This window comes from Folsomia candida, unplaced genomic scaffold (assembly GCF_002217175.1).
Source record: "Folsomia candida strain VU population unplaced genomic scaffold, ASM221717v1 Fcan01_Sc005, whole genome shotgun sequence".
NCBI classification, from domain to species: domain Eukaryota; kingdom Metazoa; phylum Arthropoda; class Collembola; order Entomobryomorpha; family Isotomidae; genus Folsomia; species Folsomia candida.
Window position 1 is genome coordinate 9497925 of NW_019091197.1, and position 23858 is coordinate 9521782.

The window sequence follows — 23858 nt, forward strand, 5'->3', positions numbered from 1 at the left end:
TGTGTATTGTTCGGCCTGGTATGTGAGCCTTATCATAACATATCATCACTGTAGGTGCTGAACGTAGACGAGTTAAAGCATAAAATATGTATCTTGAAATGACAACAATTCCTATAAGTTTTTGATGAATACACAAAACTAGATTTTTATATTTTTGATTTTAAAATCCGATAGGGTATAAAGAATCCATGAAAATGGAAAATATAAGAACCAGTGTTAGATCACTTAATAGGAAAATAGATTGCGGGAAATTTAAATAAGTTATACAAGCATTAAATTATTGAGTTTTTATTTTACTGCAAACCCATAGATCGACGTCAACCATCCAATCGGCTGCGGCGTAACTAATTCCTAACTTAAGCGGCGCAATACCAAGAAAATGCTCGGGGGCGATAGCGTTGGTCAAAATTATTGATATTGCAGTTTTTAATGAGAAAAATGGTTAAAACCAATACCTTTCCAACATCTAATCTCAATAAGGCCAGAAGTTAAAACATGGAACTTGGGTTTTTCGAATAGTCAGTTTATTTCTAAGTGAATTGTAAGATAATTTTTTTCTCCTTAATATTACTACAACGCATTTAGCGGTTAATTTATACATAGCTTCGGCGGGAAATATTTAATTCCGCGGTGCGCCGGCAATTTTCTGCAGGATCGTTTTAACTCTTAACGTCTGGCCTTCGACCCCGTCGTACGACGGGCCTCTTACTAGCCTAGCAATATATTCAGCACAGCTTCATGGAAAAATTACAATGACGCAGTACGTCGAAGTGATATATTAGAATTAAATTAAATTTCTTAAATTTTGAAGTAAATTTCTGTACGAACAATGTCCCCCATTTTCCACGATACTTAAAAATTACGTAGTAAAATTCAATTAATTTTGTGCCGGACGTTGTTCATCTACGGGTCAACTTATAATTTACATAGTTATAAAAACAAGTCTACGCGTGATTAACAAAATTCTCATTTAGAAACAACTTATCTAAAGAATCCGTTGTATCCTAAAAATATATATCAGGTCGATTAGTTTTATTCGAGCTGGCTCAAGCAACCCCTTAAAATGTTTTTGACTCGAGTTGGTCAAGGGGGTATCTGAATTCAAGGCAGTGGCCAAATATTATTCCAAAGGTCATATGACTTATTAACAACGTCCGAGTTGGTAACAAAATTTTGAATTATCACGTAATAAGTTTAATAAATTCCATATTTCGATCGTTTACTAATTAATACGCCAAATTCAATTATTTTTGAAAATCGTGCAAATTGTAAAGTGGGGGCCCAAATTCGAGGCAGTGGCCAAATTTTGGTGCAAAATAATGTTTTAAATTATTTACAGTGCTATTCAGCTGAATTTTGACGATTTAGAGACAAAAATCAAATTTCTCAAAATTAGCAAAAAATTCGCACATTTTGGCTTTCATCTCGAAAACTGTCTTCGGGCCCCCACCCCCCCCCCCCCATTTTATTACGGATTCTTAATGTACACAAAATTACGAAAATTTTAAGCTATCAAACTTGAAAATCGTTGGGAGATGAAAAATCGACAATTTTAGATGGAATATATAGGTACTAACAAGTCACACAATCTGCTTCACAAACATATTTATACATTGATATGTATGTACGTAAATATGTACATATTTAACGACAGGCTTCATGGGATCTGAGATTAGTTGGAGGTTCCCCTTCTACCAAGACTTATCTGGTTACTTTTTCTCAATAAAGTTGTTCAGAATCACAACTTTTCTTAGAATTTTATACAGCTCAATCCTCCTTTCATCTCGGTAAAATTTGGTGAGATTGATACATATCGAATTTACTATAAACTTAATTATATTATGAACCATTTTGCAATTATTGTCATTTCCTAGTACACATTGCAAATAATTTGGTAATTAATTTCCTACAAATTCGTAACGTATTTGACTCAGCAATTTGGAAATTACACGTACAACTTATAGTAAAGATTTAGTAGTAATCTTCACAATTTCGGATTTAAATTTTAACCGAATTGTAGTACAAGATTACCATATGTATAACGCCATTAGCAAAAATCGTAACGTGCATGACTCTAAAAATTGTGTTGATTTTATTTGCAGTGCAGAAATTCAGCATAACGATGATAAAACTGAGATTATCCACACTCATGGTTATTGCTATCTTGGTTATCTTAACCACTGTCCAGTCCCGTGATGTTGCTGCACGCCAAACTATCAAAAAATCAAATTCCGCCCCAGTTTTTAAACTTCTACAAGTCACGAAAACTCTGGAACAACGGTGTCCGAACGGTCAACATTATTCGAAACATCTGAAAAAATGTGTCCATTCGGGAAAGCGCCCACGGGGATAAGTTTTCTGTCAGCTAAGAATGTTGTCGAGGACGAAATATTTCTTGAATTTTTGTTTTAAGTGAATATTTCTGTAAAAAATAAAATTATTATTTTTACTTTTTTCATTCGTTAGTGATATTTAATAGGCATCTATAACGTGTGGTGAGACTTACATCCAACATACTTATTTATAAATCAATATGTAATATGAATATTTAATGTAAATATGTTCAGATGATGCATCGAGGTCATACCCGACATGCCACCCGCCTTCGGAACGAATTCTGAATGACTTCGTATAACACGTTCTGATCGAACTACGGATTTGTCGCACAAGTTGTGTTCGTAACGAATTCTCCAAACGCATTCGCATCTACTTCGGAATTCGAACCCAATCAGTATTCGGATTCCTGCCACGATCGGATTCTGTTCCGATTCGCTTCCCGAACTTATTCCTACTAGGGACGGAATCTGATCAGATTCCGTCCAGAAGAAGGACCTGGTCCATTTATTTTGCCTGAACATCCTATCTCTGCAGATTCTAAGGAGCCTAAAGAATTATGAAATATCAATTTTAGAAATTAAACCGAAAGACTGTAAACTGATGACGTATAGTGGGGAGTATAAATTAAGACTCACTAAATTCCTGCAACGGTGCACGGATAATTTGGCCAATTATATTTTGGAGAGGTGTTTTTTCCTAAAAATTCGTCAGAAGAAGGACCGGTAGGCCAAGAACACAACGCCTTTGCAGCAGTCAACCACCAACAGCAAACAATTGCAATTTTCTTTTCTCGATGGAAATTAGAGACTGCTCACTTTTTAGTTTTCACGTTTTTATTTCTCATTTTGGTAATGATGGAGGGAGCTGGTACTTGCACATGTCGATGTTTGAGTCTGACTCAAAACACAAACCCGTATTTAGTCAAGCTGTGTTGGGGAAGTCGGAGCGAAGGTGTATTAAAATCAGGGATGCGAATTCTGATTTACACCTTCGTTACAATTTCTCATTACGAATTCAGTACGAATTATGGGAACCTGTATTAAATCGGAATCAGAAATGATGCGAGTATCCTAATTCGATCAGAATGCGGTAATACGACATGACTCTGACTGCGTTTCTGAGTCGTTTTTACGAAAGCGGTTTTACAGACTTAAGTCGGACTTCGGGACGATGTCGAGTTTCCGTTTCCGATTGAACGTGTAGAACAGAACTCGTTCCGGCCTCGTTCTATTGTCGGCGAATTCGCACGAATCAAATCTGACTTTGCTGACCTCGTACCGAATTCGTATCGAAAGTGGTGGCATATCGGGATACTTAATAAGAAACCAAGATGTCAAGAGATCAAATGATTGATATTATTTATTTCGTTATAATATGTGCATGATTATTTGGCTCATTGCGCATTTTCCTCAGTGGTTAAACTCCTTTATAAAAATATCCACTTAATAATAATTTTCCATGAATTTATCAATTTATATATTAAGTGGGTAAATATCATGACTTAAATAATAAGTCTGTATTTTTAGAATTTGTTCACTATCATTTAAAGATATTTGATATATATATAATGTAATGTAATGTATTATCAGTCACTGGGTTGGAGTTGTCTATCCCAACAAGTTAAATAATAAATATTTATCTGGTTCCATAATTTTTGGAAAACAAGGAAGCAATACGTCTTCTGACCTGAACTCGAACATGATCATCATCATGCCCTGCACTCTAAAAACTGTGTTAACAACGCGGTTACCACTGTACTCTATATATGACTATGCCGCAATGGTAATAAAATTGTTACCGAGTGGTAATAATTTATTACCACCCGTTTTAAAAATACAACCGGCACGGTAACAAATTATTACTATTCCGTAACAATTTTATTACCATGGCGGTATAGTCATATATAGAGTACAGTGGTAACCGCGTTGTTACCACAGTTTTTAGAATGTGTGTACTCCCTAGCAAAACGGCCATGTGACAAAACAGCTTTTGTGCCCTTTTGCCGAGCAAAAATCAGTGCCGTTTCGAAATTCTGGGGCATCATGATACATGAAATAATTAGACTCGTTTTAACTAAAAATCTCACACCGAGGAATTTTTTCAAACATTTAGCTCCTCCCGCTCTGCCGGGGGACAGTAGAAATTGCTACCGTGGGACTCGGAAAATCACATCTGCAAATCACTAGAATCTTGTCCAAACCAAATTTGCCTGTGTCTGAACAGATTCCGATTTTTAATATTGTTTGTCTTTGTTCGTGGGTGGCACGAGTGTTGAACTTTGATGGTGTCTAATTTGTTATATTTTGTTATCATTTTTGTCATCCTTTAGTAATTTGACTTTATACCAACACGGTATAAATTTTTAATTTCGTCACGCTAGAGTAATATATCTACTTCGCCTGTTTTTTATTATCAAATTGCTAATAGTGTATGGGCTGCTGCCATCGTTTGAACAAATTGAATAAATTCAATTATTGAATCGAATTTATATATTTCGACCCGCACAGAAAATAAAATGCTACAAAATATACGTACAAGTCATCGTTAAGAGGTTTATCTACATGCCAACTCCTTCTGTCATGTCGTAATGGTGAACTATTAATTTGCAGCAGGAAATAAATATCATCATAAATCATAATTATTTCATCATTGCTTTCTAACATATGCAATGAAGAATTGGGATAAAAGGGGGACATCAATTTCACGCCAGATGCTCTCAAAGACTTTATTAGCATGGTCACATTTTCATTAGTTATTCGATGCAAACGTGCCGAACGAGAAAACTGTTAAGATGCTTTTTATCAACCATTCAATAAGCTTAATCATGTATGCATACAAATGTATCGCACACCTACATCCATATACGGGTAAACCGCACGATATGTACCTATTTATCATCAACCAGGGTATGTACCGTGAATTTTTCCACGGTTGCAATAATAACTTTGGGCGCACACGGAAATACAAAACCCCGAAAACCCCGAGGACACGGCTTCCCTACTCTCCGAGTTTGTACAACCCTGAAATCCTGAATCATCATACTTATCACCAACTATAGAAATATTGCAGTATATACATGGCAGATATTGCATACACATCAAACACCAGTATAAAGTTGTCATACGTCGCGTAAGGTAACTCGGTACAAATTGTGCTCAGTATTCACCACGAACAAATTCAGACCGAAAATGTCGTCAAATTACGCTTCTTTCCTGACCTTAATTTTCTTGATAATCACATCCACCGTAACCGGGCAACGTTCACAATTTATAAATCTGTACAATTCAACACAATGTCTTACTGCCCCCGTTTTCTCGGCAACTGCATCAACCACGTACACTTTTCCCGTCGGAGTGTCCACTTTGTACGCTCAAGTTAACGGATTGTACGTATCTATTTTAATCAAACCTTATAAATTAAATATCTCCCTAATTAAACTATTTTCTAAAATACGTACTATGTAGATGGTCCGTAGATTTTTGCAGGAATGATAATGGCGAATGCCATGACAGATTAATATATTCCGGGCAACATGACAACTGCTCTTTCGTCGCCGTTATGGAGTACTGTGGTTTACTGAAATTAACCCGTTTCGGGGATGTCAACCAAATCGAGAGGACAATAAGATTCTTTGCGGGACCGAATTTTACGGGTTCGTCATTTTTTGTGGAGCCGCCTGGCAAAAATTTCACTCAGCCGAGTATCATCCGTTCCTACTATTTCTCTGGATTGAATATATGGGAGCTGAAAGCGGACAAGACTGACGTGTGGGGAACGTGCCGCTTCTACTCGGACATCGTGGGATCGAACGGGTACGGATTTACGTATCAGACTAATACAGCTATTCAAATTGGGGCGGTACTACCGGGATGTGACTGGCTTATCACGACGCCCCGTGGATCCACCACAATCCACTCAACTACACCAAATAGTTGTGAAAACATGAAATGTATCATTTTTTTCATTGCTGGAAGTATTTTCTTGTCAATTTTCATGTAAATAGATACTTGGGTGAATCTTTGCTTTTCTTCGATTTATTCTCATGGAGAGAATCAAATGAATATTTTTTTCATTGGTTATTCTTCGCTTGCGATGTTGTTTTAATTCGTCCCAATAGCGACTCGAGACAAATTTACTAAAATTAGGACAACATCGATAGATGCGAGTTAAGAGAATGATTAGTATAAATTGCTGAAAGACTAATTAGTGATGTAAATATTTCTGATAGCAAAAATTAACCTCTAAGGTTTCATCGTTTCAAGGTACACGTTTTCAAATATTCACGAGTTCTTGGAAAGAATTCAATCAACACCCTTTAATAAAACCGGTAATAAAACGCGTGGGAGAGTAATAAAACGGGTTGGTGAACACAGGGGTGTACCGATAATTGTAACCCCGGGTTTAGACTTCACGTTATCATCACGTTCTCCTTCCAATCTGATTTTTTTAATTGGCCAATCAAAAATATCACCAAGACGATTAAAAATTTCGACCAATCAAAAAATCGGATTGGGAGAGAACGTGATGATAACGTGAAGTCTAAACCCGGCGTAACTCACTACCACCGTTTGGTACCCTAAATCACCGTTTTTAAAAGTGAATGACCTAGGGTCGACCCATATACCAAATTGTAGGTATTAATGAGTAGATCATTCCTACATAAAAAATTCTCAACTTACACCTCAAAATTTTTCAGGCGAGCTAAAGTATGCACAAAAAATGAGAAAAAATGCTAAGAGATACCAAACTCCAAATTTTTGATATGTTGTATGGGTGTAGTTGCTCTTTGAAATAAAAATTACTCGAGCCCAAACCTACGGTCAGATTTAAGCCTAGTACAGTAAACGTACTGTAAGCGAAATATTAGAAAAAAACGTAGACAAAATATTTTTTTTTGTGGATCGGGTTTGAATGATGATAGCTCGGTGTGCGGTTTTTTAGTAACCCAATGTAAGTACCAACATTTCTCAAATTGGCAGTATTAAGAAATCTTTAGCCGTTTTGGGTATAATGGCCCCTGAAGCTGTAAAAAATTGACATGGCGAAATCTTCAGTTCTTTTTGGCCTACAAAAGTAGTTTAAGGTAATTTTAGTCTACCGTACTGATTTGTTCTTGTACCACCATAATCTGCAAAATTAAACAATAAAACATCTTGGCCCAAAATTCGCAAACCTGCACCTATACCTTCAACGACGCCAAACTTTTTGACCTTTGACGTCGTCGTCGGGGTCATGGGGTCAAAAAACACTTATGGAAAGTCACATTAAAGGAAACTCTGGCGCTTGGAGCGTTTATTATTTCTACATATCTACTGAGCCTGATTTTTCTCTGATACTACGGAATCGATGCAAAAGATATGACGTCAACTTATAGGCCCTCAAGGCCGGTCCCTTTTATAGCTTCCCGTCACGGAAATGTAAACGTCTCGGAAATGTATGACGGACAGAATAAATCCCTCGGTCCCGAGGTAGCTCAGCTAATACGAAAGTATTCCAGATGGCCTGAATCAGACGAGAGGTTTGATCAAGTACTCACCAGCATTGGGGCAAACGGAGATTTTGACGGGAAAGAGATCTTCTCCATAGGGGCCACTATGCAACGCTCTGTCATTCCCTTTGACAACTTATATTTCCATTGTTGCCAGAGCTGGTGCGAGTACTTTTAATCTCGGATGTGTTATAGACATACTTAGATCCCAATGGAGCCTTGTACCGTATGAAGTACTCCTGGGCTTCCGACCTTCACCAAGCGATAGAATGGTACTCATTTCTAGCTACCATGCCGCCCTTTTCCAACTCGACGTTTTAATTGGCTAAATTTTGCATCTTTTACGGATTCGGTGGTGTCGTGCAAAGGCAACGAATCAACCCGACAACCAAACGACTCTCGGAAGAATTGCTGAATGGAACTTGACCTTAGTCGGGATCCAAGTGTGGTAAATATTTGGTGGAACAATGTGCCACTTGATACGACCAATACGGAACCGGTTTCTATTTCGAAGGGGGCAATCATTGGCAGGTCGCCAGCTTTACGATGCTTGAATTTCCACGATAAATTTATTCTGGGGATAAGATTTGTTGTTTTGAAATGTCAGAATGTATTGATCAACAATTTACAAATTATAATTGAACACACATATTATTTCAAAATGATAGATTTTGCTAATCTAAAAGATTTCATTTAAAGGATTGCGATTATTGTTGTTATTATTGTTGCGCCAGGATCCACCACCACCATTGTTGAACTGTCTCGCTACTCGGCCTCCCGCATTGTTGTTGTTATTATTAAAGGAAGCGCCTCTAAATCCACCATTGTTATTGTTATTGTTAAACTGCCGTTTTGCGACCTCTACCTCAACTTCAGTAGCAGAACAAACGTGCAAAACGCAGAGTGCCAAAACCTAAAATTGTAATATTATTAGAAATATGATAAATTTGTTGTCAGCAACTTTCATGCTAAATATCGCTTACCGTGACAATAACCATCCACTTCATCTTGCTTGATACCCGGGTAGAGTTGGCTTGAAAACTTGTTTAATTTCAGAGGAAGATTAGTGAATGAATTTGCTACCAATTCGTTCCTCATTTTATACCAAAACTTTCTTCTATTTGCTTAATGATGAGTTATTACTCAAGAAGATATATTAATTAGCAATTTATTTAATCTCCGACAATTAACGTTTACTTTAAAATGAAGGGGTTTTTGGGATCGAAAGTATAATTAGAATCAAATATTATCTAATTGCTGCAATAAAGTTAACTTGGCGCAATACCAAAGCCGGGCTAAACTGGTTTATTCTTCAAGGTGACTGAATGGCGTACGTGGTCATTTCAAAGTCATTAATTTTATGGGTGTATGCATTAAGGTGGTTTATTCGTGTCTACAAAATTGGCATTGACGTTTATGGGAAAAATATACAATGATTTTTACCAATTTGAATTATGACGTATTACATTAACGTTCCCTATCGGCACGTTGCAACGAAGAGGAATTGATCCACCCAGGAGATCTCAATATTAGTTAATTTTCTCCCCACCTACAAAATACGTTGAGGTTTAAAAAAATAAGATGGCTTCCTATTTTGGCAGGAAAAGTGACATGGTTTTGTTCGAATTGTAAATAAATATTGCCTCATTTACTTTACCACAAACCGTATATTTAAAAAAAAGACCCTTGAAAATTTCATCCTATAAAAAACGGATCTTTCTTGTTCTAAAATATAACCTAATAAGCACTAAGCAGTCATCTGAATAATCATTTCACCTGATAACCTTACAAAAATAAAATTTTATGAAAACAAAAAAATACATGAAACTCTCTCTCACTCTCAAGCGACAATTTCTCACTTTTCTCATCACTTTACCCTCGTCTCGACAAACTCTCCCCACATCAACATCAGCAGGTTGCGAAATAATAACAAAACCAAGTTTTGAAAAATAAATTGTGCTCATCAGCAATATCAAAAGTTCGCATATTTCAAAACATGGAAGTCGGATTCTTGTAAAGGTTCAGCCAATTCTTTTCATAAAATAGATACGATCCGTCCGTGAATCTAAATTTACGGATTTTAATATGTTATAAAGGACAGCGTGAATTGCTTTAATTTTTAATCAGACTAAATTACTTTTTGAATTAAATAAAGCAAATCAAACTAATGGAACGAGCCGTTTATTAGGATCATTTTGCAGCAGCGACCGGTCTCATAATCTATTAGGCTGCAAAAAAATGTATACGAATACTTTGAAAAAATTAGTTAAAATTAAAGAACGTCCGGGAATGAATGGGAATGGTCTGAAAATGTGGTCATAAAATCACAATGAGTTATCGGAATTTTAAACTTTTTGCATATGTATAATACCAAATACGTACCTACATAATTTAATTAATAGCTAAGGCCGCCACACCCCCGTTGGCGACTAGTTCGATTTTCTTGCGAAGATTTTTCATTAAATTTTTTCCCGAAGTTTTTGCCACTTCCGAGGTGATTTTCTTCCATCGTCCTTTGAATTTTCGAAAGGTGTCAGGCACATCTTGAAGCCGGGAGTATACTGACTTAGAACGTGCCCAGAATTTTTCGATTGGGCGGAGTTGGGGTACATTAGGTGGGTTGATATCTTTTGGTACGAAATCAATATTTTTCTTTCTGAGGTACTCGGTCACTTTCTTTGCATAGTGACAAGTGGCGAGGTCAGGCCAAAACAAAACTTTATCATTTTTGTGAAACCTATTAATAAATGCTTCCAATCCAGCCTTGACGCAATTTTTCAGATAAATATCTTGATTGATATTCCCTTCGAGAACTACCGGGTCTGATACATGTCCGTGACTGGAGATGCATTGCCAAATGCAATATTTCTTTGGAAATTTGTCTTTTTTTCGTACTTTTTCTTCATAAGCCACTTCAGAGGGATCCGAGCTATGAAAAAAATGACGCCCTGGAAGATTTGAAGGGTCAACCGGAACATACGTTTCGTCATCCAGGATCACTACTTTTCCACGCATTTTCTTCAACAATTTTTGACAGCAATCCTTGATCCGACTTTCTTGTACGGGCTTGTAATTTGGTGCAGGTTTTTTGGTCCTTGCTTTGATTCCTAATTTATGGACCTTAATTTCCCCCAGGTAGCTTTTGGAAATTTTGACTTTCCTGGCAGCTACAGCTACTGACGTTGATGGCTTGGTTTTGAAAATTTTTTCAATTCTATTTTTCACTCGAGTGGTCGCTAGCTTCGCCGGACGACCAGCTGGCTTCTTGAATTGCACATTTTCGGAATCCTTGAACTTTTTTATGTAGGAATACACATTTGAACTTGGAATTCCTTCCTGCTTAAAAAAGTTCTAGGTCACCTTGGAGTCTCGGTTGGCTGTCGTGTTGTAGAACTCCATCACTCGTTTTCCTAACAGCTCCCTTTCAAACAAGCTTCTTCTACCCTTATCCATTTTTGAAATTTAAGAGTGATATACCAAATTGACCCTAATGAAGTGGGCTTTCAGAAATTTAAATTATTATAGTTCGCGGGTTTATTGATTTGTCAATATACTCGCTAGAGCGCGCATTCCCATTCATTCCCGGACGTTCTTTAAAATCCAATAATTATCAACTTATTTGGATGAACAAGCTTTTATAAAAACTTTTCACATTCAATTTTTTTGCAGAGTTTACAAATGGCGACAAAAGGTGACCCTTCCTGCTTTGTCTGCGGGTCAGCCGACCTCTCCTCACAAGCGCAGCCGCGTCGCCGTTACGCCAAACTGACGACGCTCTTTAAAACTTTGGTGATGACGGCGGACGTGCCGCAAAAACTGGGCGGCTCCTCCGACCTTGTGGAATCCTGCGCCGCCTGTTTGGCCATGATTAAGGACGTTTACGACCTTCGACAGGAAATCGTGTCGTTGCAAACCCAACTCGACGCACTTTTGGAGGGGGCGAGGTTAAAATTGGGAAATATTCGGAACACGAAAGGTAGCTTAGAATGTTTTTATTCACATGTGTAAAGTCTCAATTTTTTTTAATTCATGAATTTTGACAGGGCTACGAACTAACCTTAGAAATACGACCGGTAATAGAGCAAAACTGATGGAACCGGAAGTCGAAGGTGAATTTAATCATTGTGACCAGAATTTTGAGCAAATTGTAAAACTTATAAAATATATTTCAAACTTGTAAAAAAATGAAAATTACAAAGTCCAGTTTTAAGATGAGCAAAATATCTGGAAAATTTTCCAATTTGTCGTGGCAATGAAATCCTCTACAAATTTAGGTGTTCAATTATTTAAAAAAAACACGACTCGGGCTTGCGAATATTTTTGAAATTTGTGCTCTGTAAATTTGGAAAACACCAAACATTTCTTAAACAAATTTCTACCCTGATAATGTACAGATTCCATCCGACGAGATAATGACGACGTTCACATTAAAGAAGAATTTGACGATGTGTTTTACCTCGATGCCGAAATAATTCCTGATTCTGTAGAAGAAATGGACCAGTTAAGCAGTCAAGCTTTACGTTACGATAACGACTTGCCAGAGTAAGATAAGACGCAACTTGAGTAAAATATATTTGTTTACAAAATTTGTGCTACTAAGGAATCTATAGGTTTCTTTGTGGAACAAATTTTCTATAAACTATTTGTCCCAGTTATGCACACTCTTAAAAATTGTGTGACTCTTTCTAGCAGTAAATGCACTCTGAATTCTAAATTAATTACAATATACACTCTAAAAAGATTTAGTAAAATTTACTCAATTTCGAGTGAAATTGCCACTAATACAACTATTGAGTAAAAGTCTCCCAATAAAAGTTAAAATTTATCCAACTCTGAAAGACTTTTGCTCAACCTTGAGTAAATTTTTTAAGTTTGGCGGGATAGATTTTACTCGACTTTTATTACAGTGTACTAATGAATCCAGAGGTAATTCGATAAAGGGTGTCATTTATTCTGAACAGTTTACTCAACTTAATTTCCGACTGCATTTTCCTGTCGAAAGGGTCACATTATTTTTAAGAGTGCATAATTTTGACCTACATGTTCCCACAGATCTGGAGATGACAACGACCCCGACTATGATCCCACCTCTGAAAATATCTCGTTTAATATTTCCCTTACCCAGAGGAATAAGCCGTGCCTGCAGTATCTCGAGCATTCATACATCTCGTACAAGAAACGTGGCACTCGAGAGTATTGGAAATGCAGGAGGACAAAATGCACCGGCCGCCTCATCAAAACCCTGAAGAACAACACCACTGAAAGCATCATCATTTCAAAAGAACACAATTGTACACGTGTGGGATCGCCAGTCGAGTGAGTAGCTTTAACTAAATTGTTTTAGACAAGCATAAAAAAGTGGCGTCAGCCGCGTAACATAAATAGCAAAATTTTGGACCACACCCCTCGCGTTGTTTAGGTTGGTCGTATTTATTAATCCCATTTTCGAACTCGACCCCGAACTAAAAATTAGAAAAGCACAATGGCGAAAACCTGGTTTGATTAGGTTGAGGGGTTTTGCAGACGGACAAAACGATAGCATAAAGCGGTTGACGCTACTTAATAAAATGGGCGGGGCGTCCATAAATTATGTCACGGCACGGAATATATTTGTGGCACAGCCCCACTTGCGCGACATGCTAAAAGGTGGCGCGACAAGGTTGGGGGACCCGGCTGGAAAAATCGGCATTTTTGCGTGACATCATTTATGTGAGATCCCATATTCCTTCGTAATCGTATCGTAAAATAAAATAAGTTACGAGTTTTCATAAATTTTCGGAACAAAAACTACGTCACGATTTTTTAATTAAAGCTTATTTACGATACGATTCCATTGGTGCATAATAATCTCAATTTAATTATATTTCATGTTGCATTTTCATGATGAATTGTAGCCCCCCTCAGGATGACACCAAATTGCTAAATATGGTCACAGAGTAAGATAATATATTAAATATATAAACCGACAATACGACGGTGTCAAGTGTAATGCTCGAATTTTGTCCAAATTTAAAGTTATGCAGTACAAGCAACGTTTGTCGAGTACTTCGTATTGGAGGTCAAAGTTGAAAAATGTGCGATTTTCCGCTTCGCTTGGTTAAAAATCGCTTATTTTTACCCTCAAATATTCCAACCATGTCACAAACCGCTTCACGAGTCTTGAAGCTTGGTTTTCACGATTTTAAAATCTTCTAGCGCTACACTTGACCCGTTCACATTATGATTATCACCTAAATGCATTGTTTTTTTTACTAAATTCTTCCCACAGATCTGACGACGATCAAGATGTCAATATTCCTGAAAATGACTTATTCAGCATTTCCATTACCCAGAGGAACAAGCCTTGCTTACAGTATCAAAACCATTCCTACGTCTCGTACAAGACACGTGGCCGTCGCGAGTATTGGAGGTGCAGGACGACAAAATGTACCGGCCGCCTTATCAAAAATACTAAAAGCAACACCGCCGACACGGTCATCATTTCAAAGGAACATACTTGTAGGAGATCCGGAATCGAGTGAGTACACGCACAATACTCTAAATACGTTTGCAACAAATTTGAAAATGGTTAAGCACACGTTTTGTGACGATATGAGGCTACACTCACAATAATTTTGATTAAAATTTACTCAATGTGGAGTAAAATTGCCTCTAGCACAACTAATTGTGCAAAATTAATTAAATTTCAAATAAATTAAATTAAGTTTAAATTAGTTAATGAAATTTAAAATTACATCGCGAGGTTCCCTTGTTAGATGTTTTCTCTCGGCACACTCAAAACAAAGTTGAGTGAAATTGCCACTTACACAATTAATTGTGTAAAATTTAGCCCGACCAAGGTAAAATTTATTTTGTTTTTAAAAGTTATTTTGCCCAGCAAGTTGAGCAAAATTCCGTCAAAGTGGGATAAATTTTAAGTTTAATTGGGTAAATTTTGCACCATTAATTAAAATTTACCCCGCCAAAGTTAAAATTTACTCAAGGTTGAGCAAAAATCTTTTAAAGTTGGATAAATTTTAACTTTGATTGGGTAACTTTTACTCAATAGTTGTCCAAGACAGCTCGTCTTGGTGGCAATGTTGCCACCAAGTTAGTAAATTTTGCTCAATTTTTTTAGAGTGGATAAATTTTGGCTTTCATTGCGTCCATTTTGCACATTTAATTGCGTTAGCGGCAGTTTTACTCAACATTGAGTAAATTTTAATTAGAGTGTATTTAGAGTCTACACTATTTTTTACCCAAAAACAGTACCGCCTACGCGTCGCCAAGTTTTTCGAATGAAATAATTAATGGTGTACAAGTTTTTGTATGCCGAATTTTAGATTTCAAGTTGCCAGCTTAAGAGATAAATTGAAATCGGAAGCCCTTAACAATCCGTTCACTGGGCCGAGTGAAATTGTTTCCGCTGTGAAAGCCAACTATTCCGCGGAAGTAATTCAAGCCATCCCAAGTGATGAAACCCTTCTCTGAAATATTCGACGAATGAGAGCAGCTCGTGGTGTAGGAAGCGACCCTAAATCTAACCAAGAAATCAATTAAGAATTAACAAATAAACCCTCCAAACGGGTGTAAAAAGTAGCGTCAGACCGACTCAAATTTCTTCAAAAATTATCCCATATACGGCAATTTTGTATTTTTGACCTTGTCCTTACAGTCATGTGGTCACAAATTTTGAAATTTTAAGGGTCTTGAATTCGTGGTGAACTTTCCTTTAAAATGACACCCGATATGAAAATGAAATGTTTTTTGACCCCCTGACCCCGACTTAAGCGAGGTCTAAGGTCAAACATATTGACGTCGTTCAATTCGTGGCGAAATTCCATTTAAAATGACAACACATATGAAAATTTAGGTTAAATTTAAGTCTGGACCACTCCCCCGGGGGTGGACCGATTGACCCCATTATCGAACTCGACCAAGAACTAAAAATTAGAAGCACAATGGCGAAAACCGCGTTTTATTCTGGAGATATCCTGCAGGTATGCAATTAACGTATCTCCTAAATAATGGCAGAAGGTCTCCTAAAAAATATACAAGGTGGCTACATGCAAAACGTCTCTAACTATTTTTTTTGCGGCCTCATATAAATCCATAAGTAGCTCCTAAATTGTTTTATAAAAAACATCTTTTATTTCATATTATTATCATAGATTTACATTTTTAACAACGCCTTGCTTGATTTTTTGGGGCGACCAGGACCACGCCGACGTCCTAGGCGAATAGTTTTAGCCTCAGGCCGAAGTGCAAATAAACCCTTATGAACTGCAAGTCCTATTAAATGTTTACACACATATGTTTTCATGAATACTGGGCAGGTACATGTTGACTCTTGCCAATTAGAGATTTTGAAAGTTACTTTCCATAGACGTGTTGTAGATTGTTGATAGGTGTCAAAACTTTTCCATGATAGCTTTTCGTTCATTCGGAGAAATTTGTTGATGTCATCTTCTTTCAATTTTGGCTTTCCACTTGCAGATATGAAATGAAGAATTGAGTCACCACTTGTACGATATTTGATGTCAGGTTTTTTGGTCATCCACTGGAATGCGTTAGTTTGCATTTGCAAAGTTAATGTTGGAGTGTGGATGAACAACTTTGCATCTGGAGTAGCAGGATTTCTTTCATCCGACCAAACTTTGCATTGCTGCATGAAAAATCGAAACAGGTCACCCATAGACAAACATTCCCTAAATGTTCCTTGCTTTTTAATCCATCCATTTGTTGATTCTAAACCATTATTTGTAGAGGGATATCCCAGAGCCAAGCCTTCATACCAGCCACATCTTTGAGCAATGTGTTCATTTTTGAAGTACTCAATAAAATCCTTCGCACTTTCTTTGTATTTTTGGCAGAATAATGTTTGGGCAACATTAAACTCCTCCACAGATTTAGCCAGTTGAAGTTGTGACATATTCTTTTTTATACCCGCCCACAAATTTTTATCCTTAACAAGGGATTTATGCGAGTCAATGTTCTTACATAAATGAAACCAACAAAATACACGAATGAAGTCATCTCCAAAAACTGTCTTGAATGCATTGGTGATTGCTTCTGCTGCATCCGCAATTAAAATCTTGGGAGAATAGTTGTGTCCGACGCTTGTCACCATACTACGGAAAAGAAACTCGAAGTCCCTCGTCGTTTCTGATGCTGTGACGGAAATACCAAGAGGATGAAAGTGTCTGTCCTTGTCAGACACTCCTATAACCAGTACGGGGAATCCTTCCCATGATAATTTATATGTTGCGTCGCAATGAATGACTTGTGTTTGAAGCGCAATGTCTAGCAATCTCTTTGTCGATAAAAATACTCCAAACCACTTTTGATTCTCTTCAAATTCAAGTCCAGAATTATCAACGTACGGTTCATCCAAGTCGTGAGGAAGTTGACTGTATTTGTTTGCCTCTGCTTGCAGTTCTCCTAATGAGATGATTTTAGGTCCCCGATTTCTGCGCTTTGATGCCAAATAGTTTGCAATTTGTGTCTTCTTTATAATTATATTTTGTTGTTGTAACGCTCTTTTAATGGTAGTTGGTTTCGTCGTTCCAATCTCAAAAAGATTATCTATGATTTTTTTTGTTTCATCGGAAATACCTGCAAATATTTAAATATATATTTTAATATAAACTAGATGACATGAGTCAGATCAACATGAATCAAATATGAAGTAAAATTTAGCATTACCACGAAAAGGTTTTGGCTCATGGTCATGGTTTGCAATTGTCTTTTCGACTGATGCTTTCAATGAATCTTTTGGTAGAATAATCCTTGATTTCGAGCTACACGCTTTTGACACTCGACAAACATATTTCAAAATTTCTTCTTTTTCCGTAGAATACTGATTCAAGTATTTCCATTCTTTTTGCTCTTTTAGGAAATTCTGTGCTTCAAGTTTACTATTAAACTCCTGATGCAACTCCCACTCACATATTTTTCTTTTCTTCCTTGGGTTGGTCTCATTTTCAGAGTTCGAATCGCTGTCAGAGTCACCAGATTCAAATCGGAGCACTTGGGATGCCATTTTAATTTAAAATTACTTTAAAACGAGATACATAAAACCTTGGTACAAAATGGGAGGATTTGAGATGCCCGATAGAATGGATATTAAGAATGATGTGTGGAACATACAGCGAAGAAACTGATAAGAATTGGTTTTACATAGATAACCAAATTATGAGATAAATGTAAATACATATGAGATTTTTTTTTTCATTTAGGAGGCGTTTTGCATGTAGGCAGCTTGTATATTATTTAGGAGACATTTTCCATCAATTTAGGAGTCGCTAATATTTAAATCCTATCCTGCAGACGGACGGGCAAAACAATCACATAAACCAGCTAACGCTACTTAATAAACGAATCTGCTGGAAAACTTTGTTAAAACACTTAAAAAAGTCAATGTTTTGACGAAAATTAAAATAATTTTTTAAAAGCAAATGAATTAAATCGGTAGACTGATATGTGACTTGGTATTAAATTATTATTGTCAATACTAATATAGTATACAATGTAATACCAATTAGTAATAAAATTATTACGACAAAGTATTATTTTAATACCAGATTTACCAGGGTAGTTCAACCCCCCAGTGCCAAAGTGGTAGATTCACATCTCAATACAGCTCACTTCTTTTAATACCCAGTTTCTAATCTAAGAGTGCATATAAATAACATTTGGTTTCAAAGAAATTTCAAAATCTTGACGCAATTACAATCAATTTCTACACCCCTAAAAAACTGGTATTAAATCATTACCAACTAACAAATTTATCAGTGTGTTAACTTTATCATTTACAAAAATTTGTAGACACGTTAACAATTAGGAACTCCTTTTATATGCAAATATTCTCATGTTCCTCCTTATATTTCCATCCCAAAAAATATGTAACCATACTAATTTAAATATAATCGAGTTTTTCGAAATCAAATGCTCATTTCCATCGTATTATTTAAATAAATTTTATAATTAAAAAACCAACCCTCTGATTTCAGAAATTAGGAATTCTTCTAAAATTTGGCGCCATCCTTTCTGCACGACCCTCCCTCTCCCCCCCATAGGACACACAATCGTCAATTCAATATTGACCTCTTGATATTGATCTCTCGAGACTAGGAAATTTCTCCAACCCCAATTAACCTCGAAAAGGGGGAAGCCCCGTTAACGTACCTTCAGCTAAACTAATTCTGCAGATTTCCACGACAACACATCCGTTCACAAAGTCATTGACGGATGGCAAACGAGTTGTTTTACGTTTAATATATATTGACTCCCGTACTTGTCTGATAATTAATTCAGTGACACTCTGACGTCAAAATAGATTTAATCATCCGTATTTGCGTACATCCTTTCGATTGGAATTTTGATTATGTATGTAAGGTCATCAACGGATTTTTTAGTTTCGTCAGGTACCCGAATTGTGTCACGCCCGGGTACCCGTGTCCAACAAATGAGCCACTCTCCAACCCATTGAATGGGTAGAAACGAGTTTTTAATGCTCTTGTACCTATTTATTTTGTTGACGATCAATTAATTGTCCCAGGGGCCGTGCATAGATTACGCCGCGCGAGAGGGGGTGGGGGGTCTCCATACACCTTGTATGATGTCGTACCAATGTTTATGACCCATGTTGAAGAGGGTCTAGAAAATTTTTGAGCCACGTAATATGTGTGCGGCCCCAAACTGCTTCTGATCCCGTTAAACTACCTCGTATAACACAAACGACAATACGGGGATAAAGGCCTAAGTGTTTCAAATCAATTCAATACGTATAAAATGAACAAAATATTCATTCATTATTCCAACAATTCACGAATAAAGTTTTCAAATTTTCGAACCAATGAAAATTAAATAATTATTCATTTCGTATGTATTTAATAAGAAGGGATGCTTAATTTTATTCATTACTCATTTTTCACCTTATTGGGAAATCTATTTAATTGGGCGAATTCGAAATAAAATGAATAAATAATTAATAATATTTTCTAATATATTTTCAAATGAGTGAACAATTGTTAAAAAAAAAATTAAATACGTTTTTAAATCTTGTCACAACAAAGCGAGCCCACTTTTTGATTCCTATAAAAATAAATAAATTAAATACACAATGGGATTGTCCATATATTACGTCATCATTTTAGTGGGTGGGTGGTTTTGGTCCTCCTATCTTTCCCATGTTAAAATTCCCTATCCTTTAATGTTTACATTGGGTGGGTGGGTGCTAAAATCAAGAATTTTTGATGACGTACTATATGGATAATCCCCGATGCAAACACAAATTTCCGGTGTCCCCGCGCCTCCACGGCCACTGCGACCAACTATCAGAAAAATGTTGATTCTGCGATAGTCATTATTTGCATAAATATAGTGTCGGCCTGATTGGCGTATGAATGAGAATACCGGTTTCTACCTAATCAAATGTTTCCCCAAGAAGCCAGCCTTTGTTCTACATGTTTAGTATCGTTGTCACCATCGGGGTAACAAGACGATTAAATTGCATCATTTGCAAAGATGGGCACATTTTTAACAGTGAGGAAATCTAAAAAAATCTTGCTGGTAAATGGACCACTTGAAAATTTATATAATTGTATTTTTATCATTTTGATTCTGACTTTATTTTAAAATTTTATTATTAGTAGGTATTTAAAATCCATATTTAACTACACACATATTCAAAAGTTTATTATATATTTGTATCTCTGATTTTTTGGAAGTTTTTTCCCATAACAAAATCTATAAACCATCACGAGTAAAAAAAAAGTATATTGAAAACGTTGCTCACTTTGTATATTTCTCTTTGCATATTTTTATACACTGTTAAAAATAGTGTTACTCTTTTCATAAATGCGCTCAAAACTTAATTTAACTTAACTTCTACTAAAATGCAATATGAGGTTAACTTCAATATGAGGTTAGAGAGTAAAGTTTACTCTGGATTTTATATTGAATTTACTTAACCCGTTAAGGACCAAGTATACATATTTGCAGAGTTGGGTGATTAAATGTTTTTTTGCTCCGGATTAAGGATTAAGAATTAGTTTCTCAGGATTGTTGGATTATAATTAGGATTAGAATTAGTTACTTTTCTGGGATTAGATTTTTCCGGGATTAGATTTTTCCGGGATTAGATATTTCTTAACAACAATCCGGATTAAGGATTAGGATTAAATAATCCGGATTAGTCCTGTGATTAAGGACTAGTTTTAAATAATACTGATTACTTTTGTGATTAAGGATTAATTTTAATTTATTCAGTCTTTCGGAACCATAATTACTTTGAATGTAATTTACATCTGCTGCGCGGTAGAAATAAGTATCCTGGTTTTAAACAGTTGAAAGATTTAGAAATTTCAGGATGACAGTTAAATTGGGAAGAGTTAGATGGAACATAACATTAATTAATGTAGGCCGGAAATAATTTTTTTGGTTTAGCTTACTAGAAAATTAGAAAAGTTTCAGACTGCAAAGTGCAGCTGTAAGATTGATTAGTCGAACCAGGAGAATACTTAATAGTGTTGCATGGAAATTGAACGATAAGTAGACGGTATAGAGCAATTCAGGGTAGAAGGGAGAGGAATTCATAGGCAACCAGAGTATTTTTCGTAAAAAAATTATCCCGAATCATGATTAGTTTTTGATTAAGGATTACTTTCAATCTTTCTTGTTGGGATTAGGATTAGTTTGCCAATAATGAAATTGTGTATTAGGGATTAAGGATTAGTTTAAAAATTATATCGTCGCTGGATTAAGGATTAGGGATTAGTTAATTCTAATCCGGATTAATAATCACTAATCCCTAATCCAGATTTTCCCAACTCTGCATATTTGTATAGTTTAAAATTGTTCGATGACAACCTGAAACCAAGGAAAAAATGGAAAAATGGAAAACTGCAATTCAAAAAGCCGAAAACTCGATTCTAAAAGGTGGAATTTTTGTAGACTTTTTCTGTCAAATATTTAAACCTTTCCTAACCAACACCATGTAAAAAAGTGGAATTTTTGATTCTTGTATCGACGTTTCGAGTTTTTCACTTACTTTTTCATATGTTTGAGATTTGAGATTGGAATTAAAATGGTATCTAAGGAAATTTTGAAGTCGCTGTTGTTGGAGCGAAGGGGTTAACAAAGAATTCACAGTGCATTTAGTTTTCGAAAGGGCGGCGTTTTGAAATGTGTATACGTGCGTACTCTTGTCCTCTTATATATCTAGAATAACCCGCCGTTTTTTAAAAAATCAGGTTCTGCAATTATTTTTGCTATCATCAATCCTATTAGTCTTATCTGCCTCGATAAAGGACGCATCAATGGTGGAGAATATACCTGAGAAATTGGCAAGTCCCAAATCTGATCTAAATTTGGGGAATCATCGCACCGCAAAAGTATTAACGCCCACAAAAACCCGATCGGCACGTCAGAGCAACTACCCTTTCATAATTTATGGAGGATGGTAAGCTCAAGTTTACTTTTCAATATCAAACTTTCAAAAACGCGAAAATTACAGTCATTTGGACCACAATTTTCAGATTTATTCGTTAATATATCTGTCAAAATCCCGGCGTAGCTTGAAAAAAAACATGATTTATTGTAAGAGTGTACTTGTAACTATTTTATTTATGTAGCTACCCCCCAGGTCTGTCTGGAGGGTGGGGGTGGGGATCCCCTTACGACCCATTTCAAAACCAAGATAGAGATATGACGTGGACTCCGGGAAACATCATTGAAATTCAGCAACAAATATATTGCCAAAAATATCCTAAAAGGTGCAAAACGACAAGCCATTTTTAAGACCTCTAACCCTACCTGTACCTCTCGCATAAAATTTTGTCGAAATCGCGCTCCTAACGTAAAGAACATTTCAATTTAAATAAAAGAAAACCTGACGATCAGACATCCTACGTTTTGGAAAAATTTTTAACCTGCGAAATCAAGCTGAAATGGCATAATAAACTAAATATGTTAGTATAAAAAAAATAAAAATATATTAGGAAATTAGAAAATATTCCCTTATGAGCATTTGTGTTTTGCATGTCGCTGAGAAGAATTAACGTTCAGTAATAAAACATTGAGAGAAAGATTCGTTCAAAGTTTTTGTTCATAATTTTCATATTTCATGGAAAAATATAAATAAACACGTGGCCAAATTAGAGAAGGATTTGCTGGGTTGCAATTCGTGAATTACACTACACTACATTTGACGATTTTATGACAAAATACAAATTTCTCAAAATTCGCAAAAAATTCGCACATTTTGGCTCGTAGTGCAAAAAGCACACATGGGCCACCCCAATATTATTTCAGATTCTTCATGTACATAAAATTGCACAAATTTTAAGCCATCATACAAATTAATTTTGCCTTCTCTATTGTTTCTTATAGTTAATGAAGTAACTGATTATAAAAATAATTGTTATCAATTACTTAAGTAAAATCAAGTGTAATTGTTTTTGTAATTAATTATTACAGCACTTACTTAGATAAGCTTATTATTCTAGTTTACATGTATAATTAGCAGATTTGATTGACTTTTAAAAATTTACAGGTGGCTATCCGACCCGATCGGAAATCCGTCGGATTCGGATCGGATTGGCCCGAATATCCGATCGGATTATCCGACATACATAATGGAGTATCCGATCCGTTGAACCGTCGATCCGATCCGATCCGTCGGATAACCTACCCTAGCATTTATACAAACATACGAACCCTGCTTCTCGTGCGTTGCAAATTTTTGTTACACGGAAGGGCCCCTGACCCAGCGGCGTAGCCAGGATTGGGTCCTGGGGGGGGCTCAGCCAAAAAAATACATATTACCCAAATAAATGGGCCTTTTTAGCTTTAAGATTTCTACATTCAGTTACCGAATGGCTCATACCATTTTAAGTAAAACATTTTAACACCGAATAAACACATTAGCACATCTAGTTTAGCCCTATGTATTAAGAACCACCAAGTTTTCATGTAAATAAACTTCTCAAAAATTCTTGTCTGTAGAGAACCTTACGCTAGGACTGCCAATGAGTTCGAGTCAACTCATTTG

General features: G+C 36.1%; 3 protein-coding genes and 1 long non-coding RNA gene across 9 annotated transcripts; 2 read left to right on the forward strand and 2 right to left on the reverse strand.

The window, feature by feature from the left end:
- The first annotated feature begins 1584 nt into the window (after positions 1 to 1584).
- Positions 1585 to 2449, forward strand: LOC118435836. Its single transcript, XR_004835029.1, has 2 exons — positions 1585 to 1797; positions 2103 to 2449. It is a non-coding gene; the product is annotated as an uncharacterized LOC118435836 (long non-coding RNA).
- Positions 2450 to 8389: 5940 nt separating this feature from the next.
- Positions 8390 to 8961, reverse strand: LOC110850530 (putative uncharacterized protein DDB_G0289981). Its single transcript, XM_022097966.2, has 2 exons — positions 8809 to 8961; positions 8390 to 8738 (listed from the first exon to the last, which is right to left on the reverse strand). The coding sequence occupies exons 1-2, from the start codon at positions 8830 to 8832 to the stop codon at positions 8505 to 8507; spliced, it is 258 nt and encodes an 85-aa protein (XP_021953658.1). The 5' UTR covers positions 8833 to 8961; the 3' UTR covers positions 8390 to 8504.
- A 589-nt stretch (positions 8962 to 9550) lies between these two features.
- On the forward strand, positions 9551 to 22895 carry LOC110850531. Of its 6 annotated transcripts, none has more exons than XR_004834943.1 (10): positions 9551 to 9844; positions 9981 to 10065; positions 11495 to 11801; positions 11869 to 11934; positions 12220 to 12367; positions 12878 to 13141; positions 13720 to 13761; positions 14094 to 14342; positions 22060 to 22268; positions 22441 to 22895. XR_004834943.1 is itself a non-coding variant. In XM_035851999.1 (10 exons), exons 3-10 carry the CDS (start codon positions 11504 to 11506, stop codon positions 18230 to 18232), a joined length of 1293 nt encoding a protein of 430 aa, XP_035707892.1. In that variant the 5' UTR covers positions 9551 to 9844; positions 9981 to 10065; positions 11495 to 11503; the 3' UTR covers positions 18233 to 18747. The 6 variants fall into 6 exon arrangements, 2 of the variants coding, with proteins under 2 accessions (XP_035707892.1, XP_035707893.1); XR_004834944.1 differs by having other exon boundaries at positions 22345 to 22451; XR_004834941.1 differs by lacking the exons at positions 22060 to 22268; positions 22441 to 22895 and adding exons at positions 15148 to 15804; positions 18134 to 18145.
- Positions 15835 to 18135, reverse strand: LOC118435646. Its single transcript, XM_035851998.1, has 2 exons — positions 17510 to 18135; positions 15835 to 17419 (listed from the first exon to the last, which is right to left on the reverse strand). Exons 1-2 carry the CDS (start codon positions 17844 to 17846, stop codon positions 15978 to 15980), a joined length of 1779 nt encoding a protein of 592 aa, XP_035707891.1. The 5' UTR covers positions 17847 to 18135; the 3' UTR covers positions 15835 to 15977.
- Positions 22896 to 23858: the final 963 nt, after the last annotated feature.